Genomic DNA, 25,539 nt, shown 5'->3' with positions numbered 1-25,539 from the left:
CTCACTGAGTGACTTTGGGGTAATTTCCTAGAACTCTACAAAAACAGAAATTATATCACAAATTTGGTATGAAGATTAACTGATGTAATATAAAGCATTTAGTACAGAACACTGGTATACAGTTAAGCCCACAATAAGTTACTAATAGAAAAAAACTAAGAAAATACTGTCCACCCAGACTATTATCATTTTAAAATTACAATCTATGAAAGGTAACATAACTTGTTGTCAAAACCCATGTAATTTTACCTGGAGAGACTTGGTGGATTGGCTACCTGAGGCCACCATTTCTTTTTCCATCCTGTTATAACAGAGCATTCAGCTAATTATCTTTACCTTAGAGCTTTCAGGAAGTGGAAGATTTCTTGGTGGGTGCAGGGTACTCAGTTACTCCTATTTAGCAAAAACAAAAACAAACAAACCTGTAGCACTGGGTGAGCCCATAAGCCATGTGAAACCAGAATGCTCAGAAAAGGAACCTCCTGATTTGTCAAAATCTATTGGGATAAAAGACTTTTTAGAAAAGGAACATCCAATGCTGGCCAAGGGTGTGAAGAAAGAGGCCTTTCTGTACATTGCTGATGGAGTTACATATGGATAAAATTTTTCTGGAGAGCAACTTGGCAATGCACATGAAAGGCGCTTTAAAAACTATACATACCCTTTAACTCAGCAATCTGTACTAAAGAGAAAACAAAAGCTCGAGTCCCTACATTTAGCAACAATATATTCCTTGATAAATTATTTATAACTTTAAAACCCTGAAAATCAAAACCTAAAGGAATAAGACTTTATGATACATACATAGGATGGTAGCCATATAGCTATACTAAATGTTACAGAAATATATTCAGAGATATTAAAATTGTCAATACATATTTATATCATAACTGAAATAAGATAAACTGTTGTGTTAGTTAAGATCCTCCAGTTAAAAGTAATAAGAAACCAATTCAAGATAGCTGAGGGAGAAAAAGCGGTAAGATTATGAGGATAACGGGATAAGGGTGAGCAGTAGGGCTCTGTAAAGGAAAAGGAAAGCCACTAGATCTTTTCTATGTCATTCATTTTACATCTCCTGTTATGTCGATTTCATTCTTCATTTTCATTGCAGACCAGCTTTCTTGGTTATTCCTTCCTCATGGCAGAAAATGGCTACCTCTTATGTTCCAATTCTGCAACAGTAGAGTTCTAGACATATCTACATTCAGAATAAAAAACTGATGAGCCAGGAATGAGTCCACTATGGCCAGATGACATCCAGTACCAGTGTGGACTTTAAGGACCCAAAGAAATGTGGCTTTTGAGAACTAGGTAAATATCCCTAAAGGATGTACAAGGATGTACGGGGTCATCTCATTTTTAATATTAGGAAGTTTTCTTCCTAGAAAAATTAATAGAAAGATATAAACCAGATTTTAATAGAAGTTATTCATGGATGTAAAATTATGAGAATTTTAGTTATTTCTTTTGCTTATAAATATTTTCTATAATTTATACTGAAATGTATATTGATTTTATAAATTAGGTTAATTTAAAAAACTAAACTATCAGGCCATTATGACATAAAGCTAAGTGAGGGGAAAATAAGGTTTTTAAAAATCCATATTGCTTATATATCTTAACTCTACAAAATAGATATGCATAGAAAAAGATTAGAAGACAATAAAATATTAGCAGAGGTACCCCAAGATGACAGAATTAAGGATTTATTTTTATTTTCGCATTTATCACTTTCTGAATTTTTAATTGTTCTACAACACATATGTATTGCTTTTATACTAGAAAAAAAATGTGAGGGATGCATAGGCCCAGTGGGTTCAGTTTTTGTGCAGGAGACTAGAATACTGTAGACACCAAAGTGATCACCAGATAAAAGACACTGATTTTTGGTGTTTTCCCCCATCCCCAAATACCTGAATATTACGACAAACTGCCAACAGTAACAACTACTACAACCATGATTTATCTTGAGAATCACTGGCATACAAAATATTAAAAGTTGTGGAGGAATTCTAGAATTACATTTAAGTAAGCACTGAAAATAACTAGAAATTAAAAATAAAACTTGTATGGTATTATTCTACAAACTAGAACTGTTTTAATGTATAGAAGATAATATTCAGAGTAATCTTATATTACTAGGTGGGTGATTAACTATTTTCTGCTCCTATTAGAGAAAAGATTAAATGGCTTTTAGTGTTAGGAGCGTTTCAGCTACACCATCAGCCATGTCAAGCCCAGAAAGATATGAACTGGAAAATAAATCAGGATTTGGACAAACACAAAGTTTAACACTCACTACATTGCCACATGACAGTTCCCATGTTCCCTTGCCATTTGAAACATGGCCAGTACTAATCAAAATTATATACATTAAATGTCTTACCCAAACCCCAAAGTTAAATTGTAAATATAAAACCCACGGGGGGGCGGGGTTGGGGTGAGAAAACTGGAGAGCAGTCTTTTCCCTATTTTCCTACAACCTTCAAGTAAGAGATATCTGCTTATATAAGATAGATTAGTGGCAATACCTGGCTTAGAAAGTTTCTAGATTTATTTCTAGCTCTCTACATACTGTGACAAAGTCCTAAAGTTGAAAAATACCCACCAATATTACAGGCATGCTGCTTTATAAAATGTGCCCTAAAATTCTAGCCAAAATACTTCACTTTCTGTAATACTTAATATGTGAGATAAAACTTTTTAGCTTAATAAAAAAGTATTTAAAACAACTCATGTTTTAAACACATTATTCTACTCTAAATAAATGGATACTATTGTACTTTAAAATGTATCAAAGTAAGGTGTTTTCTATTTTTTAACCATCCTCAATTTTTTAAAATTAACCAATCTTTTTTCACCTCTAAAGGGCTTAATCACATGAAATGAACAAATTCCTCTGGACATTTTCCTTAAGGAAAAACTGAAAGGAGATATAGTGAAATGGTATATGACAGCCATGGTAATTCTAAGGTATACATAAGCAGGGGAAAAAAATGCTCAAAATATAACAAAATTCTGTATATAAACAGTCATGCTAAACACAGATTTGTACCAATAAGGGTACCGAATCAGATGTTAACAACAGTGTTTTCAGAAAAAGATACAGTAATGAGTAAAAAGCACTATTACAAATGATTTACAGAAACGACTAATTAACCTAACATAAATCCCCTTAAAATGCAAACCATACATTATCTTAACATGAATTACAGAATATTTTCCTAGTAAATTAGGTGTAAAAATCCAAACTCGCTTTTTAAAATACAACAACCAGAAAATAATACCGTTCCTTTTTTAACATGTATTTCTCAAAATAAGATTCACCATGAACATTATTTTAGATATTTTTACATCTTCTTTAGCTAACCAAGTGAAAAATCCAATATACACAAATAAGTACTTTCATCAGTACATAAAACAGCAATAGGTAGCGAAGTTAGAAATCAGAATACAATTGAATAAATACAATGCTAGTACAGAGACACCCATTTTTAATCCACAATAAAATATCTGAGCCACGAATAGGTTTTCCATTTTGAATCTAACTTCTAGATGATCTGTATTTTGACCTTAAAGGGGCCAAACTATTTAATATGGATGAAACTCCTGTTCCACTACCTGTAAAGGTCTAATGCAACAGAAAAATGGTCATTTTATGTTGCTCAGAGTTTTTAACTAGGTCTTTCATATTATTTTGTTTAGCACATGACAGACTTATACACATATTTTTAAAAAATCAAACATGGAATTTCTATATACATCAAACCTTTAACAATGTCTGTCTCTGAATTGCTATTATAGTGTTCAAAATTATACAAACAAACATCCAGTAAACAGCATTTTATTTTATGACACTCTGTGTTAATACAATAAATATACAAAACTTCTAACCCACTGAAACATGCAACATTAGAGGGACACATGGAGGGCATTTCTGTAGAACCATGACAGTCACCATGATGGCAGCGCAATATTAGTTACTGACAAAATATACAAACATCTCTAGATAAATAATCCAAGTCCCAAATTACAAATCACTGAGTAATGATTTTCCAGTGTTCAAACTTTAGTTTGAAATAAAATTGCCATAATTTAATATTACACACTGAAAAATAACACGGATGACTACTATGTGAAGACCATTTATGACTATGATTTCATGACTGTGATTTTAGTATTAAATATAAAACACTAACAAATGCCAATCTTTTGCTGAGTGAAAATTTAACAATTTACTGATAGAGAAAAGTAAATATAAGAATTTAAAGCTCCTTTCATACTTGATCATACTATAAGCATTGCCATCATTTCAATGCATATATATATTTTTAAAAAACAATTTTCTCTCTCAAACTTGTATTAAATAACTGAATTTTAAAACATTTTCTCCATCCACACAAAAAAAGATGTGGGTTCTAATTATTCTTTGCTATTTAATAATGCTACCTTTGAGGATTTCTATGTAATATAAACATTCCAATTCTGAAGCAAAGTATTTCAGCGTTTTTCAAAAGTTTCTAATATATCTTTTGTTTGTAGTGTATAGAAAAAAATGGACTTGGGATATAAGTTAATAGTGAATATAGGTGCTCTTGCTGTATTCTGTGGTTAATGTTTTGAATGTGTGCAAAATCTACACTCAATAAAGCACACTGATAAAAAAGATTTCCAATAACACTACAAGCTCTAAAAAACAAACTGGCTAAGTTGGTTGAGAATGTAGATAGAAATTATCGCTGATTCGAAATATTTACAAAACAGCTTTAAATTCATATGCTGAAGAGTAAAAGAAATGTCTTCCAAGTATACCTGATGTCAATAAGATCCCAAGTAAATCAAATGTAAACACCATCTGGATGGATCTGTGTTACCTAGTAACACGCAGCGCTGCTTCATGGATAGTGAGAACTTGGCATCCCACCTCTAGCATGAAACTTTTTCTGTAACTCCAGGTTTGGGGAGAATGAAAGCGATTTAACTATTTATGCCTATCTGATTTTTTAAAAAATAAGGATTTCCAGCCTCTAATATCACAATCCTTACTTAAAATCTAATTGAAAAATCACCATCTATCATTCTGCAATCTTAAATTAGCTAGACTTTCAAAACACAGTAGCATGACTTACAAATGTCTTTGAGTCACTTAATCAGTGTTAAAATTGATTCAAAGTTTGAACCCAAGAATACTATAAGAACGAAGTTCTGTGCTGCATAGTAACAATTTTAATGTGATTATCTTAATGCATTTAACTGTATTTATATTTTCTTGCTTGGTGCAAGTTAAATGCTTTTTTTTTTTCTATTGCTGGAAATTTTAGGTATATTCACTCTGTCTCAAAAAGTGAAAGACAGGTGCATTTAGGGATTCAAGTATATGAAAAAATGCCAGGGTCTTTTTATGTTTAATGCCACTGGAGATTAAAAGCTAAAAGGAAAATCCCTTAAATACTGTACATTCTTTTTAGACAACAGTTAGACTAGCCTTTAATACCTCTGTTAAAAATTACACACACACATCCCCCAAAAAGAGCTGCCAGACACAATCTTAGTTGTAACCACAGAATATACCAAAGTTTTCATATAGCAAAATGTTACTATATGACTACCGAAATTTTTTTTAAAAAGGAATTATTACCACTACTTTCTACTGCATTAACTACCTTCTCTTTTGGATAATGTACTGCATATTATATTAAATTCTTATATTGCACCCCCAAACTTTTTATTTAAAAGAAACTCTTGCAGAAAACCATTTCTGTGATTCCATTAACCCCTGAATCCTACAACCACAAGCAGTACAGAAGCCAAAATACTAATTCTCTTAATATAAGAAATGTAGTGCCCATGCAAATCAGAGATTGTTATCAAAATATCAGCTACTCTAAAAAAAAAAAGAAAAGAAAAAGATGACAAATATTACATTATCTACTACAAAATGCAAATAGGCTCTTCACTGGTGACTGAAACAGCTAAAAAGCAAGCCAATTTAAAATCCCTAAGTCTCTGCTGGCCTATTTCTTTCAATATAAATAGGGAAAAAGGAATGAAACATAGTTTACTTTTCCAATGCGCAATCCTTATCTCTAAAGATTCTTGAAAGAACTACTGCAGTTAGTATTAAATGTGTTTTTAATCATAAGTACCATTATTAATTTTCAGTGGGTCACCACTGAAATAATTCACTGAACATCATCCCCCAAAAAATATGGAGAATATTTATTTAGCATGTAATATTTTTTCTGCAAGGGGCACTGAAATATTAAGAAACTATTAGGTAAAGTAATAAGACAAGGAAGTTTTCCTGGTTTTAGCCCATGCACAAGTGAACAGGAAATATCCATGCTGTCTGTACTCTGTGTTTTGAACATAAAAATATTTGTAGAATACAGTAACTGGAGAAAAAAGTACAGTCAAAAGGTAACAGTGTATTGTTTGAAGATTCTTAAATTTGGTTACCCTTGAAAGCATTCTGAGCTGCACTAGATGCTGCAGTTGAAGCTGCATTTGCAGCTGCGGTCTGGACAGTTTTGTTGGACATCACACCTGTTGCAAACTCTTGCTGGGCCTTCTCAAAACTCGCACCTGTTGTGCGATATAGTCCATGTACCTACAGAGGCACAAAAAAGTGGGAGAAGGTAAGTAGCAACCTACACATTCATTTCCAGCAGCTCTTAATCTCAACATTAATCAAACAAAAAAGACTAGATTGTGGTCATGCTTCCTAAGATCAAGAATATTAGCCACCAAACTGACACACAATAATTGTATTTAAACATTTTTCTTAAAACAGGTTTTCCTTTTCTTCTCCAAGCTGAAGAGATAATTATGCTAATTCAAACCAAAAATAAAGAACTTCTTAGCTAACTGCAAAAAGTTGTATTTTCCTCTGCACCCAATTAGTCAAGTGAAATTATTACAGCATTACAATGAAATGGTATAAACATAGTAACAAGAAACAATACATTAATTTATTACCCCAAACTATTCAGAGAGAACATTACCTTATCTATATCCATTTTAGCTATATATACACCACAGGCTCTGTTATAATCAAATGAGATCATTTTATCATTTAATGTACCAAGCACTACTTACGTCCTTCAACATATTGCTGCTATGCACTCTGTATACAATTTAACATTTTGTGTATGGTCAAGTCCTAAAGAATGCACAAAGAAACACTTCTGGGAATTGTTTCTCCATACTGATTCATCACTCAAATCTTGGAATTTATTTTCAGGAGTAGGGTTCAAAAATTTTCTATCAATATATGCTTTAAAAGCTGCATAATTAAACTATGAGTCCATCAATACGTAACATCAGCCACTTATTTTAACACAAATTTGAAGAAGGAAATAACAAACCAACATTTATTAATTATATGCCCACAAACTTCACACAGTGGGGAGAGAAAGATACTGGTAATTACACTGCACTGTGACTGGATCTAAATTAGAAGCTTGACTGAAATGCAATCAAAGCAGGCTTAGGGAAGGGGCCAATGCATCCAAGTCAGTCTTTTTTCCAAACCTGGATAGGAATTGGTAACTGTGGAGTAAGAAAAAGGATAATGAGTCAAAGACTCTCAAAGCAAGCTTGTATTTGGGGAAGTAGTTTCAAGAAGAGAGAAAAGAGGATAGCTGGTTTGGGGAGAAGAGAGAATGGAGAAGATAAGTTCTAAACATTTGTTCATTCGTTCCAGATGGTAAGTTCTAAACATTTGTTCATTCATTCCAAGGCTATTGACAACCTACTCTAGGCCTGCCACAGCAGGCAGGTAAAGGTTTGGTTCAAAGCTTGGGAGAAGAATGGGCTAAAGACATGGACTTGGAAACCAGTGGCATATATTATGGACTGAATGTTTATGTTCCCCCCACAAATTCTTATGTTAAAATCCCAACCATCAATATGATGGTATTAGCAGGCAGGCCTTTTGGGGGGTGATTTTGCCATGAAGGTGAAGTTTTCATTAATGGAATAAATGCCCTTATAAAAGAGACCCCAACGCCCAGTGTGGTGGCACACACCTATGGTCCCAGACTTCCACTCTAATCTGGGCAATATATGTCTCTAAAAAAAACTTTTTTTTTTTTTTTTAAGAGATGCCAGAGAGCTCTCTGACAACCTTCCATCACATAAGGACACAGAAACTGTCTAAGAACCAGGAAGTTGCCCTCCCCCCCGCCTCCGAGACACTGAATTTATCAGTGCCTTATCTTGGACTTTCCAGCCTCGAGAACTATGAGAAATCATTATCTGTTGTTTAAGCTACCTAATCTATGGTATTTTTGTTATAGCAGCCCTAAGGGACTAAAACAACATATAAATGATAGCTGAAACCTTGGCATTTATGAAACTGTCTATGGAGAACCCAGAGTAGAAAGATAATAAAATCAAGTACACAACCTAATTAATGCAGAAACAGAAAACCAAGTATCACATGTTCTCACTTATAAGTGGGAGCTAAACACTGGGTACACATGGCCATAAAAATGGCAACGATAGACACCGGGGATATAAACACAGGGGAGGGTGGGAGGGGGAGAAGAGCTGAAAAACTACCAATTGGGTACTATGCTCACTACCTGGATGACAGGCTCAACTGTTCCCCAAACCTCAGCATCACATAATATACCCTTATAACAAACCTGCACATGTATCCCCTGAATCTGAAATAAAAATTGAAATTGTTTTAAAAAGACACTATTTAAGAGGCATCCACAAGAAGGAATGACTGGGAGAGGAATGGGAAGAACCATATACAGATACTTCTCACTGATGCCAAGAGAAGAGAGCATGTTAACACATGAAAAGCTATCAGAAAAGCTATCAAGAAAGCATGTTAATGCATGAAAATCTATCAGGGTACAAGATAAAAATAACCCAGACAGCCCTGAGTGCTTCTGATATAGTGGTAAAAGCAAACGCCACATTACTACTGATCAAAGTGTCAAATGGTCAAGAATAAAAAGAGAGCACTGACAAATACATATACTGGTAAATCCGAAGATTCCTTTTTCCTAGTACCTTAGCACTACCATAAGTATAAAAGTAATTATTTTTATTCCCTTTTAAAACCAAGTTTTCTATGGAAAATTAAAGACACAGATAAATCACTACTCCTATGTTCTAGACACTTATCTCACAGTGAGTACAAATGATTGGATACTAGAAAATGAAGTGTATTATAGAAATCTTATCAACCTTTACTTACTAGGCCCAATCAGAGCAATGCAATTACAGATTCACTTGTCTGTCTCTTCCCCTCTTCCCCCAACTTTGTGAGCATGTAATAAATAAATGTTAATTATTATTTGCTTTATTATTTCCTTTTTCAAACTTGCACTAAATTGAGTGGCTGATACTATGTGTTCACGGGCTTCACAGTTTACTAAAATGTAATTAACAGTCCCACAGAACACAGAAGCAAAATAAAGGTAGGAATAGCCACATTTCTCAATAGTTTGTATCTATACAGACCCAGAGAGCCACCTAGAGGGAAAAGACCACATACATATATACAGTGCACAATGCTCAAATACTGTATCAAATCCATTATATCCATGTGAAAAGGGTGGATTCTTGATTTCAGGGCCCCGTGAAAGACAGGCTAATCATCAGGATCTTTAAAAGCTTATTACTTCCCTCCAGGGTTTCAGATGGTATCTACTGATAATTCACACTGCTGATATCAGGGAGAAGATTTTGACACCAAGTACTATAATTTTTTTAAAAAATTACACAACTTGGGAGTGGGGGGCAAGGGGAGGGATCGCATTAGGAGAAATACCTAATGTAGATGATGGGTTGATGGGTGCAGCAAACCACCATGGCACATGTATACCCATGTAACAAACCTGCATGTTCTGCACATGTATCCCAGAACTTAAAGTATCAAAAAAAAAAAAAAAAGATTTCCATTTTGATAAAATACAATTTATCTTAAAAAAAAAAAAAATGTACCAGTTGATGGTTTGCTTAAATGGAGCACAATTATCACCAAGTTGCACAGCCTTTTTATCTGTACTGTCACTTTAGGAAATCTCACTGTGTATGTGACCTGAATGCATATTACCTAGTGGAAAATTCCACAAATGCAGAATAGTCTAGAGAATTAAAAAAAAATTAAGCAACTTAAATACTATCTTTTCTACTTATGGGAACTGCATTACTCCTAAAATAATATTTAGTTCTAGGAAAATCACAGAAAAGGCACTAAATTTGGTTTCCACTAATTCCAGCTGGCTGGCCACCACTCAAAACTTCAAGTCTGCTTCCCATAAAACAAGAATATTTGTTACCCTATGTCCTCCTCAGAGTTTTCCTAAAGATCAAATCAGAATGTATATAAATGAGTTACACTAACATAAATTAATTTTTAAGTATCTGCAGAATGTAGATGTGATTTCATCAAGGAGTCCTGCCTCCTTAATGCAGCTTCAGAGACAGTACATGCTGTGGTGGTGTATGACACAGAAAAACTGTATCATATGAGAAGTAAAGAATAATGGCCCTTTATTTAAATAATCCAAACATATGTCTTCATTAAAACATACAGAATACCATTTCAAGAAACTGTGCTTTTATTAAGATCCCTGTCAGGCCAAAATTATTTCAACTTTTATAAAAGCTGGGAAAATAAAAACAAATGAATTTTTTAAATATATATTTTTAAAATTCTTGTTTTCAGTTTTTAAAAAAGTATGGACTTCTAAGCCTAACATTTTCAGTTTGAAATTTCTGGAAACCCTCTACTAACCCTCCTGCCCACAGATGGGTCAGATATTCCTTCTGTAAGCCCTTGAATTGCCGCTCTAGTTTCACCATGTTGAAATCACGCACCCTTTAAGCACTCTCTCAAATAATGCTCTGTCCGCTCTTTTGTGCCTGAACTAGCCATGGCTTTCCCTATTGAGAGTACTTCCAATCCTTTGTACATCTGGGGAGGCACGTATGTACTTCTTCTTTTATAGAGTTTATGTCCATGTCGTATTATATCCCACCTGCTTTTACTTGCCTAAGGGCAACAACTAATTCTACTCATTGTTACACCCCCTAAAAGACACAGCTTAGTAATCTGCAGTAGAAGCCACTGAATAATTATTTGTCTACCTGCTGGGGATTAAGTGTTCCAAAATTGTCCTCATTAATAATAATTTTTACCAAATAAGTACAATACAGCTTAAGGAGACTATACCTGTGTTACAAAGTAAAATGCTTAGTTTGCAGTCATCTCGGAGGTTAAATGTTTTAAAAGCAGACATACTACTTCACACCTGCTAGGATGGCTGGAATGAGAAAAATGGAAAATCACAAGTGTTGGCAAGGATGTAGAGAAAGTGCTGGTGGGCATGTAAAATGATACAGTCCTTGCAGAAAAGAGTTTGGAGGTGCCTCAAAAAGCTAAACATAGAATTACTATAAGACTACATAGGAATTCCACACCTGGGTATATATGTACACAAGAGAAGTGAAAACAAAGACTCAAACAGATACCTGTATACCAATGTTCACGGCAGCACTATTCACAATAGCCAAAAGGTGGGAAGATCTCAAGTGCCCATCAACAGATAAACACAATGTGGTATACAGATACAATGGAGTATTATTCAGTCTTAAAAAGGAATGCATTTCTGATACATGCTGCAACATGGATGAACCTTGAAAACATTATGGTAATGAAATAAGCCAGGTACAGAAGGAAAATATTGTATAACTCCATTTATATGAAATATCTAAAACAGGCAATTCATAGCAAATCAGAGGCTGCCAGAGGCTGAGAATAGGGAGGAATAAAATTATTGCTTAATGACTAGAGTTTCTGTTTGAGGTGATACAAAGTTAATAGACGTTAGTGATGGTTGTGCAACGCTGTGACTGTAATTGATGCCACTGAATTGTACACCTAAATATAATTAAAACGACAAAGTTTATGTTATACATATTTTGCCACAATTAAAACAAATACAATACACCAAAAGCCATTAAATTGTATACTTTAGTTTTTTTTTTTTTTTTTTCAATTATTTTGTATTTTTTAGAGATAAGGTCTCACTCAGTTGCCCAGGCTGGAGTGTAGTGGTATGCAATCACAGCTCACTGCAGCCTCAAACTCCTGGGTTCAAGTGATCCTCCCACCTCAGTCTCTCCCAGGCTGATCTCAAACTCCTCGGCCTCCCAAAGCTTCCCAAAGTGCTAGAATTACAGGTGTGAACCACCATGCATGGTCTAAACTGTATATTTTAAATGGGTGAATTGTATGCTAATTATATTTCAATAAAGCTGATAAAAAAAATGCATATAAAGATGACTTAGATGAAAGTGCCATATTTACAGCATTGTAAATACTCACCAATCTACCAAATCTACCAAATTTGAAGATGCCTAAGATAATAATAATTTAGTTACAGTAACATAGATTTGGGATCTACTAAGTAGCTAGCTTAGTACTTATTGAAAAAGATAACAAAATAAAAATTGGGGGTAAAAATTGGTTTTTTTTTAGGTGAATAAGAGTATCAACCGAGGACAGGATATAAACAATCTGCTCAAGAGTGCCATTTTTTTCTAGGAATTCAAAAGTACTACTCTATCTGTGTCCCTTAGAAGAAGGTGACAAGTAAATGGATAAGCATTTTAATAGACGATGTGAACGATCCAGAATTGATTCCTAGTCAGCAAAGATGACAGTGCTGAATGGTTCTGACAGAGAAGTAGCATGCCTATCTGTGACTACAGAAAAACAGCACAGTGGAATTATCAGCTTTCTATCCTAGGTCATAAATAAAGTCACAAAGTGGGAGAGACAAGGGGGAGAGGTGAACGATAGCAATGCTTTCAAAGAAAGTACAGATGATGATCCTTGAACGGGGCAGGTCCACTTATAATATGTGATTTTTTTCCCAACCAAACTCAGAAAGAAAATACAGTATTCATGGGATGTAAAACCCGAGTACACGGAAGCCTTTTTATATACATGGGTTCCGCAGGGTTGACTCCAAGACTTGGGTATGCATAGATTTGGTATATGGATGGGTGGGTTCTGAAACCAATCCCCTGCATGTAGAGGGATAACTCTAAGAGTCACTTTTCACCTAAGAAAACTATCACTTTATATATAATAGGATATCTTCACAAAGCATTTACCATAAAACACCAATTAGTGAGACTTAATCACAGCGTTCTGTATCATAGACCCAATTCAATGCTCCCACAAAAATGAGTATCTGCAGAATAGATATTGTAGTAAATAAACAAAATTTGAAACACTTCAGAAAACTTGTCTTTTAAAGAGGTAAAATAACTTTTTTCTAAAATTCTTTCAAAATCCAAAAAATTCACTATTAAAAACTATTTAATGTGAACATGACAGTCTATCAACAAATTTCATGGAAGTGATAATCATGCAAAACCAGGTCCCAAAAGGAATACAAATGATATATTATCTATTAATTACTTCCATATTAAGTTATTCTAGCTCTTATACCAATTAACAGAAGGAAAAAATTTTGGATTCCCCTGATCCATAGTCTCCTGTGATGCATTCATTTATTGTTATTTGACACATTTATAACATCTCCTCGCTTAGCCCAAAACCATTACTCAATTCTTTCTAATAGTTCTAATAGAAAGAGGACCTTTTGAAAAAACACCATTTGGAAATAATCTGAGAGAAAACAAGAAATCTATCTGTGAAACGTCAGGACTAAACTAGACTCTTCTCCATGTAGATGTACAGAAGACATATATTCTTTCAATATTTGAAATGTGGAGTATAAAACGACACTGTGGGGGAAACCAACAGCACAATCTCATATTGCGCACTGCAGCACCAATGATGACCTACTTCAGTTATGCGAGACAACAGAAGCCAACAAAATTACCAAAATCCTATTCACTTCAATGAGGATAAATATATAGGACAGAGCACATTTACCTTAAGAGAAGAACAGCTTAATAAAACCCAACAATTCTAGAGTCAAAACTGTGCATAGAGTACAGTTACAGGGCATTAACTGTTCTTGAAAAGCCTGACCCCTAGTGGTTATAAATACTGCTACATACCTGCAAAGGATTTTTTGTCATTAAACTGCCAGTTTTGATCAAGTGTGAAAAATTAAAAAAGAAAAATTAGGTTTTTAAAATTGGATCTTAATTTCTATTACAGCAAGAGAAATGCCCGCTATTAAAATACGAAAGCTGGTGCAAATTATATTTTAGCTTACAGTATCCCTATTGTACTTCATAAAATCATACAGAAAATCATCTCATCTAAACTCCTTATTTCACAGATAAAGAATCTGAGACTCAGAGAAGTTTAGGAACTTGTGAACACATAGAAAGAGAGGTTCTGGTAACTTTTTTATGAGGTAAAAAACAACAACAACAACAAAACATCAGAGTATGCTGCATCATATCCATATCAATGCTTTTATTTTATTTGAGAAAGTCATATTTCTTTTCAATGCCTGGCATATGAGCACCGTTCTATAACTTTTCCTTTGTGTGGTGGATCCTGAAAAACTGTATACCTGGAAAATGGAAAGGAAAAAAACTGCTGGTCAAAGAATTCAGAGCGTGCACAGGGTAGTCCATTATGGAACAGCTACAGAATAAACACTTCCTCCACACCCTGGCTCTAGTGATCATCTGTGCCACACATTCCCCAACCACGGCCAGTGCTGGTTAAAGTTCGCTTCATACTCCACCCACAGCAGAGTCTTCATTGTTGTGAGTATTCTCCTCAAGGCCCTCTTCTGACTCCACACACTTTCTAGGCTTCACTCACTTCAATAAGTCAATACTTTCCAGTCTAGAAATCCAGCCTAAAGATCTTCCCTTGCTCCTGACTTGTATATACAAAAGCCTACTCAATATTTATATTTTAATGCACCACCAGTTAATTTAAACTCCCCAAATTCAACATCAATGTGGAAAACATCTTGATCCCCAAACCACTTTTCTTGTACTCTCTTCCTGAATGGTCCATCATTCAAAAACCTGGGTGTCATCCTTGAGTCTCACCTTGTCCCCTACTTCCAGGCCCAAGTTGGATTAATAGTTACCTGCTCATTTTCTCTTTACTACATTTTCTTCACATTTCCTTAGTTCAGGCCAAAATCATTACTAATCAGCTTCCTAGCCTGTCTCCTAAGTGTTTCCAAGTACCATTGCTCGGCCCCACAAATCCCAAATGTATTTCGGAATAACGCTTCTAAAATTTAAATCTAACCAATTCAATTACTCTTCTCCTTAAAACTCTTCTATGGCTCACTACCACTTTTTGGAGAAGATTTAAACTTCTTAACAAGACACTGTAGGATATAAGTATGCTTATGTGTTCAATTTCATCTTCCAATACCAACACCGTACAATTCTCCTAGCCCCAGCTCACACAACATGTTTTATCTCCCATCCATTCTGAGCTACATTTAATTCCCTGAATTTGCCATGTTATTTCCTACAACTAGATGTGAACGTGGTATTCCCACTCTCTGGTACCTACTTATCCCTCTTATCCTCTTCCTTGTCCCTTATTCTTTTGCTTAGATAACTATAATGATGAGCAGCCATCATTATATCTCAGCTGAAGCAATACTTTAAAAGACCTCCAAAACTTGATTAGGTGTCCCTCTGCTCCCTATACTTACCTCTATCATGGCCATTAAATCACTGAATTGGGAGGCCCACCAATTTATTTCTCTTCCTCACCAACAGGTGATCTCTCTGAGCTCATGCACAGGTCAGTGCCTGGCACATAATATATGCTCAATAACAGCTGTTTAACAAATGAGTGAAAACTGCCACACACCACAAAACCCTCTACTATACTCTAAATGTATTACATTTCTAGTTCTATAAAACACCCTCAATGATGCATGTGAAATAATAAAGGAATTCTCCAACACTGACTGTAATGGTCAGTGTTATGTGTTAATTTGGCTAGGCCATAGTCTCCACTTATTCAATCAAACACTAACCTAGGTGTTGTTGTGAAGGTATTTTGTAGATGTAATAGGCATCTACCATCAGTTGACTTTAAGAAGTGTTCTAAATTATCTGGGTATGCCCCATCCAATCTGTTGAAAGGCCTTAAGAACAGAACTGGAGTTCCTCTGAGGAAGAAGAAATCTCACTTGTGGACTAGAGTTTCAGCTTCTGCCTGAGAGTTCCGGCCTGCCCTCTTGATATCAGACTGACCTCACCAGCCAATTTCCTGCAATTAACCTCTTCATTCTTTCTGTTTCTGATAGCATGCTGACTTGATAAAGGCATTTACTAAACAAAAGTAGACACTAAACCAGACCCTGAATATAAAATGATAAAGAGGTCAAGATTAGAAAGGAAAACTATTAACTGAGAAGGCCCTGTTCTATGCAGTTTACATTCACTGTTTCATTTAACCCTCACACCAACCCTATAAAAGTGGTTACTCTTCCCATTCCTTCTTTTATTCAACAAATATCTGAGTGCATATCACATGCTAATCACTGCATGTCACTGTTCCAGATGTGAGGAATACAACCTGAAAGCATACAGAACAGGTCTCCACTCTCACGCAGCTTGGAGTAGAGTTCAGGACACTAAACCTGAGTGGTTACAGAAGCCTGTCTCAGGTCACACAGCTGTAAGTGAAGTTGCCAAAATTTCAACCTGAGTTGTATGGTTCCAAAGCAAAACTCTTGCTCTTCTCATCTAATTCCAATGCTAAAAGACTTGTTCGGCCGGGCGCGGTGGCTCAAGCCTGTAATCCCAGCACTTTGGGAGGCCGAGACGGGCGGATCACGAGGTCAGGAGATCGAGACCATCCTGGCTAACACAGTGAAACCCCGTCTCTACTAAAAAAAATACAAAAAACTAGCCGGGCGTGGTGGCGGCGCCTGTAGTCCCAGCTACTCGGGAGGCTGAGGCAGGAGAATGGCGGGAACCCGGGAGGCCGAGCTTGCAGTGAGCCGAGATCGCGCCACTGCACTCCAGCCTGGGCGACAGAGCGAGACTCCGCCTCAAAAAAAAAAAAAAAAGACTTGTTCACACTGGGGGTGCTTAACAGGTGGGTACCCAGAATACATGCACCATAAGGCATATAAACTGGCTTATGCCTAGGTCCCACAGTGAGCAATATAGACAGTTAAATTTCCTCAAGAAAATAGAGAATGACATGGTCCCTAAGATACAAGGCAACAAAAAACATTCTGGGAGACACAGCAAGATCAGAGCTGGGTCTTGAAAGAACACTAATAGGTCTTCAACTAGCCGAGAAGACGAATTAATGCATGGATTTAAAAACATCATATAAACAAAATCTGGAACAAAGGAATGTACATGATGTATCTGAAGAAACTGGGCAGTACAGTTTGACTAGGAAAAAAAGTGTTAATCACGGAGCTGTGAGATGTCACCACTAGCCCTTCTTCCCACCACCACTATAATGCCAACCTGGGATTCCTTGAGAGGACAAAATGGCATAATACTGGTAAAGTGTTCTGCGTAGGGCCCAGAGTATCGCTGAGCACAATAAAAGCGATTTCATCATTAGGTTATTAAGGCCCATTTGCTGACTAAATTTATGGCATGTGGTGTGTTTTTACAACCTTAGTGATGCTGGTGTTTCTGAATGTAGTCCTTCTTCGCACTGCCACCAAAATCCCATTCCCAATCCCAGATCCACGTCAAAAACCTGCAGAGAGCCGATTTTGGGGGGTTTTTTAAAGGTTAATATGGTAATTATATATTAAATGGACTGCGAGAAGGATGAGGGAATGTAAGTAACCTGTAAAAACAAATTTCTGGATTAGCTGAGGTTGGAAATGGAAAAGAAGAGAAAGATGGAAAAGATACTAAAAAGGGATCTAAGAAAGTGAATTAAAAAGTAATGGAAGCAGCTGGGCATGGTGGCTCATGCCTATAATCCCAGTAGGTGGATCACGAGGACAGGAGATCAAGACCATCTGGGCCAACATGGTAAAACCCTGTCTCAACTAAAAATACAAAAATTAGCTGGGCATGGTGGCGCACGCCTGTAATTCCAGCTACTCAGGAGGCTGAGGCAGGAGAATTGCTTGAACCAGGGAGTTGGAGGTTGCAGTGAGCAGAGATTGTGCCACTGCACTTCAGCCTGGTGACAGAGCAAGACTCCATCTCAAAAAAAAAAAAAAAAAAGCTAAGTGTGGTGGTGCATGCCTGTAATCCCAGCTACTTGGGAGGCTGAGTCAGGAGAATTGCTTGAACCTGGGAGGCAGAGGCTGCAGTGAGCCGAGATCACGCCATTGCACTCCAGCCACAGCAGGCAAGATTCGCTTCAAAAAAAAAAAAAAAAAAGGTAGTGGAAGCACTGACAGAAGCAATCACAGCACTGACAAAAATGTTCAATGGAATTACATAAAGTGCTTATTGCCATCTCATTCATAGTAGGTATTCAATAAATGTTTCTTCAAAAAAAAAAAAAAAAGCTTCAGTAAGATAAAATTTGTATACTATGCAATTTACCCTTTAAAGTGTATAATTCAATGATTTTTAGTATAGTCATAGAGTTGTGACTATAACATCTACACAACCTAATTTTAGAATACTTTCATTACCCCCACTCCCCACCCCACCCATAAGCCACAGTCAAGCTGTAATATATTTTCTGTCTCTATATATTTGCCCATTTTAGATATTTCATAATAACTGAATCTATACAATATATGGTCTTAATAAATGCTTCTTGAATATTAATCAGAACATTCAAAAGGAACATCTAGCACTAAGAAACTGAAGAGTTTATGATGCATTACTGTGAAAAGATGACATCAATCAACAACTGGAGATGAAAATGACAAACTGAAGATGCAACTAAAGGTTTATGCAAAGCATTATCTTTTCCAATTCCAAGATTCTAGGTCACCTAGGTAGAGAAGAAACTGAAAAAAATAAGGGAAGATGAAATTCCCAAAGAAAATGACTGCACAGCACAAAGAGCCGATTACATTTAAGACCTTATTATGAACTGGATAAAGACATGGATGAGAAAGAATAGCCACAGAGGCAGGAGAATTAGAACATCATTGCAAAGTCTTAGCAGAGGAGCCACCTGTGGTATAGAAAGCTACAGAGGTTAAGGAGGAGGAAAACTGGAAAAGGGATTTAGTAACATTAGAAAGCTGAGTGTCAATGGTATGTGTGTTTGGTGCAGAAGAGAAGTTAAAAATTTCAGATGGAGAAAACATGGAAGAACAGACATGGTTTAACCTTCATAGGGTTTTGAGAAGGATAAAAGGCAAATATCTGAGTAAAGTACTGAAAGAGTACAAAGTGGTTTTAAATATAAGGTAAAATTATTTCTATGCATTTCTCATACATATCCTCAAGAAATAAAATAGTAAAAAAATTATAAGTACTTATTTTCTTTAAAGTGAGAACTATCAAAAAGTCTTTATCATTTAAAACATAGGTGTTATTCCCAAGGTCTCAATATCATGTTTGAATACGTATAAAATATATCAAAATTATATATATGCAAGACAAAACAAAACTTTAAATAAACAAATAAAAACACTAATGATTTTTTTCTTTAAGGATGTGAAAATAGACTTGGGAATTCTCCAGGAAGAAGTGTAGCTAAAACAACTGGGCAGTTACAAATCCTAACGATTCCTCCAAATGACTCCTAAACCTGATAAATAACTTGAGTAAAGTTTCAAGATATAGGCCAGGTGCGGTGGCTCACACCTGTACTCCCAAACTTTGGGAAGCCAAGGCAAGTGGATCACTTCAGGTCAGGAGTTAGAGACCAGACTGGCCAACATGGCAAAATCATCTCTATAACAAATACAAAAAAATTAGCCGGGTGCCACACCTGTAATCCCAGCTACTCAGGAGGCTAAAACGTGAGAACTGCTTGAACCCAGGAGGCAGAGGCTGCAGTGAGCCAACATCACACCACTACACTCCAGCCTGGGCAACAGAGTGAGATTCTGTCTCAAAAAACCAAAAAAAAGTTTCAAGATACAAAATCAGTAGCATCACAAAAGTACATACAAATATCAGTAGCATTTCTAAATACCAACAACGTTCAAGCTGGGAACCAAATCAAGAACTCAATCCCATTTACAACAGACAAACACACACACCCCTACACACATCTAGATTACATTTAACTAAGGAGGTGAAAGAACTCCCTAAGAAGAACTGCAAAGCACTGATGAAAGAAATCATACATGACACAAAGAAATGTAAAAACATTCACATTCATGGATTAGAAGAATCAATATTGTTACAATGATCATACTGCCCAAAGCAATATATAGATCCAATACAATTCCTATCAAATTATCAACATCATTTTTCACAGAAGTAGAAAATACAATTCTAAAATTCATATGGAACCAAAAAGAGCCTGAAGAGCTAAAGCAATCCTAAGCAAAAAGAACAAAGCCAGAGGCATCATATTGCCTGACTTCAAACTATAGTGCACAGTGGCTCACACCTGTAATCCCAGCACTTTGGGAGGCTGAGGCGGGCGAATCACTTCAGGCCAGGAGTTAGAGACCAACCTGGCCAACATGGTGAAATCCCATCTCTACTAAAAATACAAACTTAGCCAGGCATGGTGGCTCACGCTTGTAGTCCCAACTACTTGGCTGCCTGAGGCATGAGAATCGCTTGAACCTGGGGAGGTGGAGGGTGCAGTGAGCCCAGATTGTGCCACTGCACTCCAGCCTGGGCATCAGAGCAAGATTCTGTCTCAAAAAAGGAAAAAGACTATGGTAACCAAACAGCATGGTAACCAGTACAAAAACAGACAGACCAATGGAACAGAGAACCCAGAATAATGCCACACACCTACAACTAACTGATCTTTAACAAAGCTAACAATAATGAACAATGGGGAAAGGACACCCTATTCAATAAACGGTGCTGGGTAAACTGGCTAGCCACATGCAGAAGAATAAAACTAACCCCTGCTTCTCACCGTATACAAAAATTAACTCAAGATGGATTGAAGACTTAAATGTAAAACCTCAAACTACAAAAATCCTAGAAAATCTAGGAAATACTCTTCTAGACATTGGCCTAGACAAAGAATTTACTACTAAGACCTCAATAGCAAATGGAACACAAACAAAAATTGACAAATGGGACTTAAAGAGCTTCTGCACAGCAAAAGAAACACTAAACAGGCTGGGCACGGTGGCTCACGCCTGTAATCCCAGTACTTTGTGAGGGCTGATCATGTGAGGTCTGTAGTTTGAGGCCAGGCTGGCCAACATGGTCAAACTCCATCTCTACTAAAAATACAAAAATCAGCTGAGCATGCTAGTGCATGCCTGTAATCCCAGCTACTCAAGAGGCTGAGACAGGAAAACTGTGTGAACCCGGGAGGTGGAGATTGCAATGAGCTGAGATTGTGCCACTGCACTCCAGCCTGGGCGATAGAGTGAGACTCTCTTTCACGAAAGAAAGACGGGAAGACAGAGAGACGGAGGAAAGACAGAAAGAAAGACAGAAAGAGCGAGAATAAACAGAGTAAACAGACAATCTAAAGAATGGGAGAAAATATGTGCAAACTATGCATCTGACAAAGGACTAACAATCAGAATTTATAAAGGACTTAAATCAACAAGAAAAAAAACAACCCCATTAAAAAGTAGGCAAAGGACATCAACAGACAATTCTTGAATGAAGACATACAAACAGCCAACAAACATAAGAAATCTCAACATCACCAATCAGAGAAATGCAAATCAAAACCACAATAATTACCATTTCACACCAGTCAAAATGGCTATTATTAAAAAGTCAAAAAATAGCAGATGTTGGCAAGGATGCAGAGAAAATGGAATGCTTATATACCATTGATGGGAATGTACATTTCTTCAACTTCTATGGAAAACAGTATGGAGATTTCTCAAAGAAGTAAAAATAGAACTTCCACTCAACCCAGCAATTCCCCTACTGGGTATCTAACCAAAGGAAAAGAAATCCTTTTATCAAAAAGACACCTGCACTCATATGCTTATTGCAGCACTATTCACAATAGCAAAGTCATAGAATCAACCAAAGTATCCATCAATAGTAGACTGAATAAAGAAAATGTGATACATATACACCATGAAATACTATACCACATAAAAAAAATGAAAGTACGTCCTTCATAGCAACATAGATGCAGCTGGAGGCCATTATCCTAAGTGAATTAACACATAAACAGAAAATCAAATACTGCATGTTCTCACTCAGAAGCGGGAGCTAAACAAAGGGTTCACACAGACATAAAGATGGATACAACAGACACTGGGGACTCCAAAAGGGAGGGAGAAGAGCAAAGCTTGAAAAACTATCAGGTACTATGTTCACTATTTGGGTGATGGGTTCAATAGAAGCCCAAACCCCAGCATTATGCAACATAACCATGTAACAAACTTGCACATGTTTCCTCTGAATTTATAATAAAAAATTTTAAAAAACCAAAAAAACAAAACCTAAGAGGCATATATGAATAAAAAGTACACACCATATAACAGTTTTGCTTCTATTCATTAATCAGGCTAATATGCTTCATATTAAAAAAAAGAAATTTAGCATATATTAAAAAATCCAAATTTTAAAAATGAGGCTGACTCTTTAACTCATGAAAGCTTTCAGTTAAAATGATTTTAAAATACTCCCTTTTTACTGAAGTTTAAAAAGTGATGCAATTTTCTAAAATGTACCTATGTATAACTTTTAATTGTAAAAAGTAATCCTCAGAAAGCAAGCTTGTACAATAACGATAAAATGGCTTCAGGTTACACCAAATTACAGCAAAATGGGAAAATGAAAACTTTACACCAGGTTCACTATAAAAATTTAGACATAAAATTTCACTTACTTTTTTGAACATAACTAGTGAGATGACTGCTGACGCTGTGAAAAGTGCTGCTATGATTATCATCATGATTCCAACAGGAATATTTTGGTTAAGACCAGTAAGGGATGAAATCCAACCACTACAAAGTAATAAAAAGTGTAATTAGGCAAAAGTTAATGTAAACTTTTTAAAAATAGCATAATATCTAACACATATTCAACACTTACCAGTCAAGCAATGTTCAAGTTCTTTATGTGTATTAGCGCATTTAACTCTCACAACCCACCCAATAGGACAGATGCTGTTTTAAATCCCTAATTTTACAAATGAGGAACTGAGATATTCAGTAACTTGCCTGAGGTCACACAGCTTATAAATGGCATAGTCTGAATTCGAAAGCAAACCAAACTCCAGAGGCTCAAGTGTTTAATTCCAGACTGTACATTTTTTAAGCTGTACATTTTTTAAGCTTACGAGTTTTAAGTTTATTACTTTTTTTGTTTGAGACAAAGTCTCGCTCTGTCGCCTAAGCTAGAGTGTAGTGGCATGATCTTGGCTCACTGTAACCTCTGCCTCCTGGGTTCAAGCGATTCTCCTGCCTTAGCCTCCTGATTTGCTGGGATTACAGGTGTGCGCCACCACGCCTGGCTACTTTTTGTATTTTTAGTAGAGATGGGGTTTCACCAAGTTGGTCAGACTGGTCTCGAACTCCTGACCTCATGATCCACCTGACTTGGCCTCCCAAAGCACTGGGATTACAGGCGTGAGCCACCGCGCCTGGCCTACTACTACATTTTTTAAAATGTTTATTTTCAATTCTGCTGAATTATGGAAGAAGATATTTATAAACCATATATCCAACAACGGATTCACATCTAGAATATACATAACTTTCAAAGCTCAACAGAACAAAAAAATTATTAAGAAAATGGATAAAAGACATGAAAAGACATTTTAGCAAGAGGACATAAAGACAACAAATAAGCACATGAAAAGATGTTCAAAACCACAATGAGATATCACCTATTAGGATGGCTAAAAGAAAAAGTTATAACCACCAAATGCTGGTGAGGAAGTGGAGACTAAATTGCTCATACTTGTTGGTGGGAGTGTAAAATAGTACAGCCACTCTAGAAAACAGTTTGTTTCTTTAAAAAACTAAACATACAACGTCCATATAACCCAATAATTACACTCTTGGCATTTATCCCAGAGAAATGAAAATTATGTTCATACAAAAATCTATTCACAAATTTTGTGGCAGCTTTATTTGTAATAGTCCAAAACTGGACACAATACTGATGTCCTTCAACTGGTGAACCGTTAAATAACCTGTGATACATCTGTATCATAGAACACTACTCAAAAATAAAAAGGAGCCCAGACATGGTAGGTCATGCTTGTAATCCCAGCATTTTGGATGGCTGAGGCGGGCAGATCACATGAGGCCAGGAGTTCAAGACCTAACTGGCCACATGGTGAAACCCTGTCTCTACTAAAAACAGAAAACTTAGCTGGGCTGGGTGGGAGGTGCCTGTAATCCCAGCTAGTAACTGGGAGGCTGAGGCATGAGAATCACTTGAACCGAGGAGGTGGAGGCAGTGAGCTGAGATCACCCCACTGCACTACAGCCTGGGTGACAGGGTGAGACTCTGTCTCAATCAACCAACCAATTGGAATAAACTACAGATACACATAACAACCTGGATAAATCTCCAGAAAATAACACTGAGTGAAAAAAGCCAAAGGCTATAGACTATGATTCCACATCTATAACCTTCTTGAAATGACAAAACAACAGAAATGAAGAACACATTAGGGATTGCCAGGGGTTAAGGAGTGAGGGGGAAAAGGGAGGTTTTGAGTGTGGCTATGAAAAAGCAACATGAGGAATCCTCTGGTGATGAAAATGTGCTGTATCTTTACTATCAACGTCAAGATCTTGGTTTTTATATTTTACTATAGTTCTGCAAGATTAGTACCATTGGGAGAAACTAGATAAAGGGTACCTGAGATCTCTGCATTATTTCTTACGATTGTATGTGAATCTACAATTACCTAAAAGTAAAAAGTTTAACCTAAAAAATCTGAATTACATGTGGGTCTATCTTAAAACAGGTCAATTCTATATGCACCCTCATTAGCAGACTCTTTGTACGCTATTTAGTCACATACATACTGTTATGCTCAATTTTAGCATTTTCCCTATGTCTGTGCTAAAAAGCAAAAGAAATTACCTCAATTTCGCAAGAATAAAAAAAACCTTGTACTGTTAAAGTAAGCAGTATATTTTTAATTAAACATTTAACACACTTCCTTTCCCTAAAATACCAAAAACTAGATACTATTTAAAATAATAATAAAAACTACTTTTTCTGAGAACTGATTTAAAATATCTATATAAATTCTCTGCATATATTTATGACCATTAGGAGCTCTGCAGAACTGCCAAGAGTTGTCTGACTGCCAATCACTACTCCACTTCAGTAGCAGCATACTAAATTTAAGTCCTCAACACACTCTAATTAAACGCTAATTTCAATTTTGGTTTATGTACACAGTGGAACAAAGTTGCATCACATATGCTTCTGGCATGTAAGAATACAGCTGAATGCAAGTCAGTATAAAAGAAAGAAGAGAGGAACAGATACTTTTAGAGATGTGTACTCTTCCACCCACCATTTCACTCAAGGAATGTTTGC

The 25,539-nt window shown here is 36.1% G+C and overlaps 1 protein-coding gene across 1 annotated transcript in view; it reads right to left on the bottom strand.

Annotated features, from left to right (window-relative positions):
- Positions 1 to 1,693: 1,693 nt before the first annotated feature.
- The window catches only part of SCAMP1 (secretory carrier membrane protein 1), a 129,033-nt gene continuing 105,187 nt past the window's right edge, over positions 1,694 to 25,539 (bottom strand). The window contains exons 8-9 of the mRNA XM_003899850.5: positions 22,859 to 22,976; positions 1,694 to 6,613 (exon numbers count right to left, since the gene is read on the bottom strand). Of these exons, the coding sequence (XP_003899899.1) occupies positions 6,449 to 6,613; positions 22,859 to 22,976 (283 nt within the window). The 3' untranslated portion in view covers positions 1,694 to 6,448. The remainder of the gene's footprint in view (positions 6,614 to 22,858; positions 22,977 to 25,539) is intronic.

Source organism: Papio anubis, chromosome 5 (genome assembly GCF_008728515.1).
Source record: "Papio anubis isolate 15944 chromosome 5, Panubis1.0, whole genome shotgun sequence".
NCBI classification, from domain to species: domain Eukaryota; kingdom Metazoa; phylum Chordata; class Mammalia; order Primates; family Cercopithecidae; genus Papio; species Papio anubis.
Note: the sequence above shows the minus strand (reverse complement) of the source record. Positions and strands in the feature narration are given on the sequence as shown.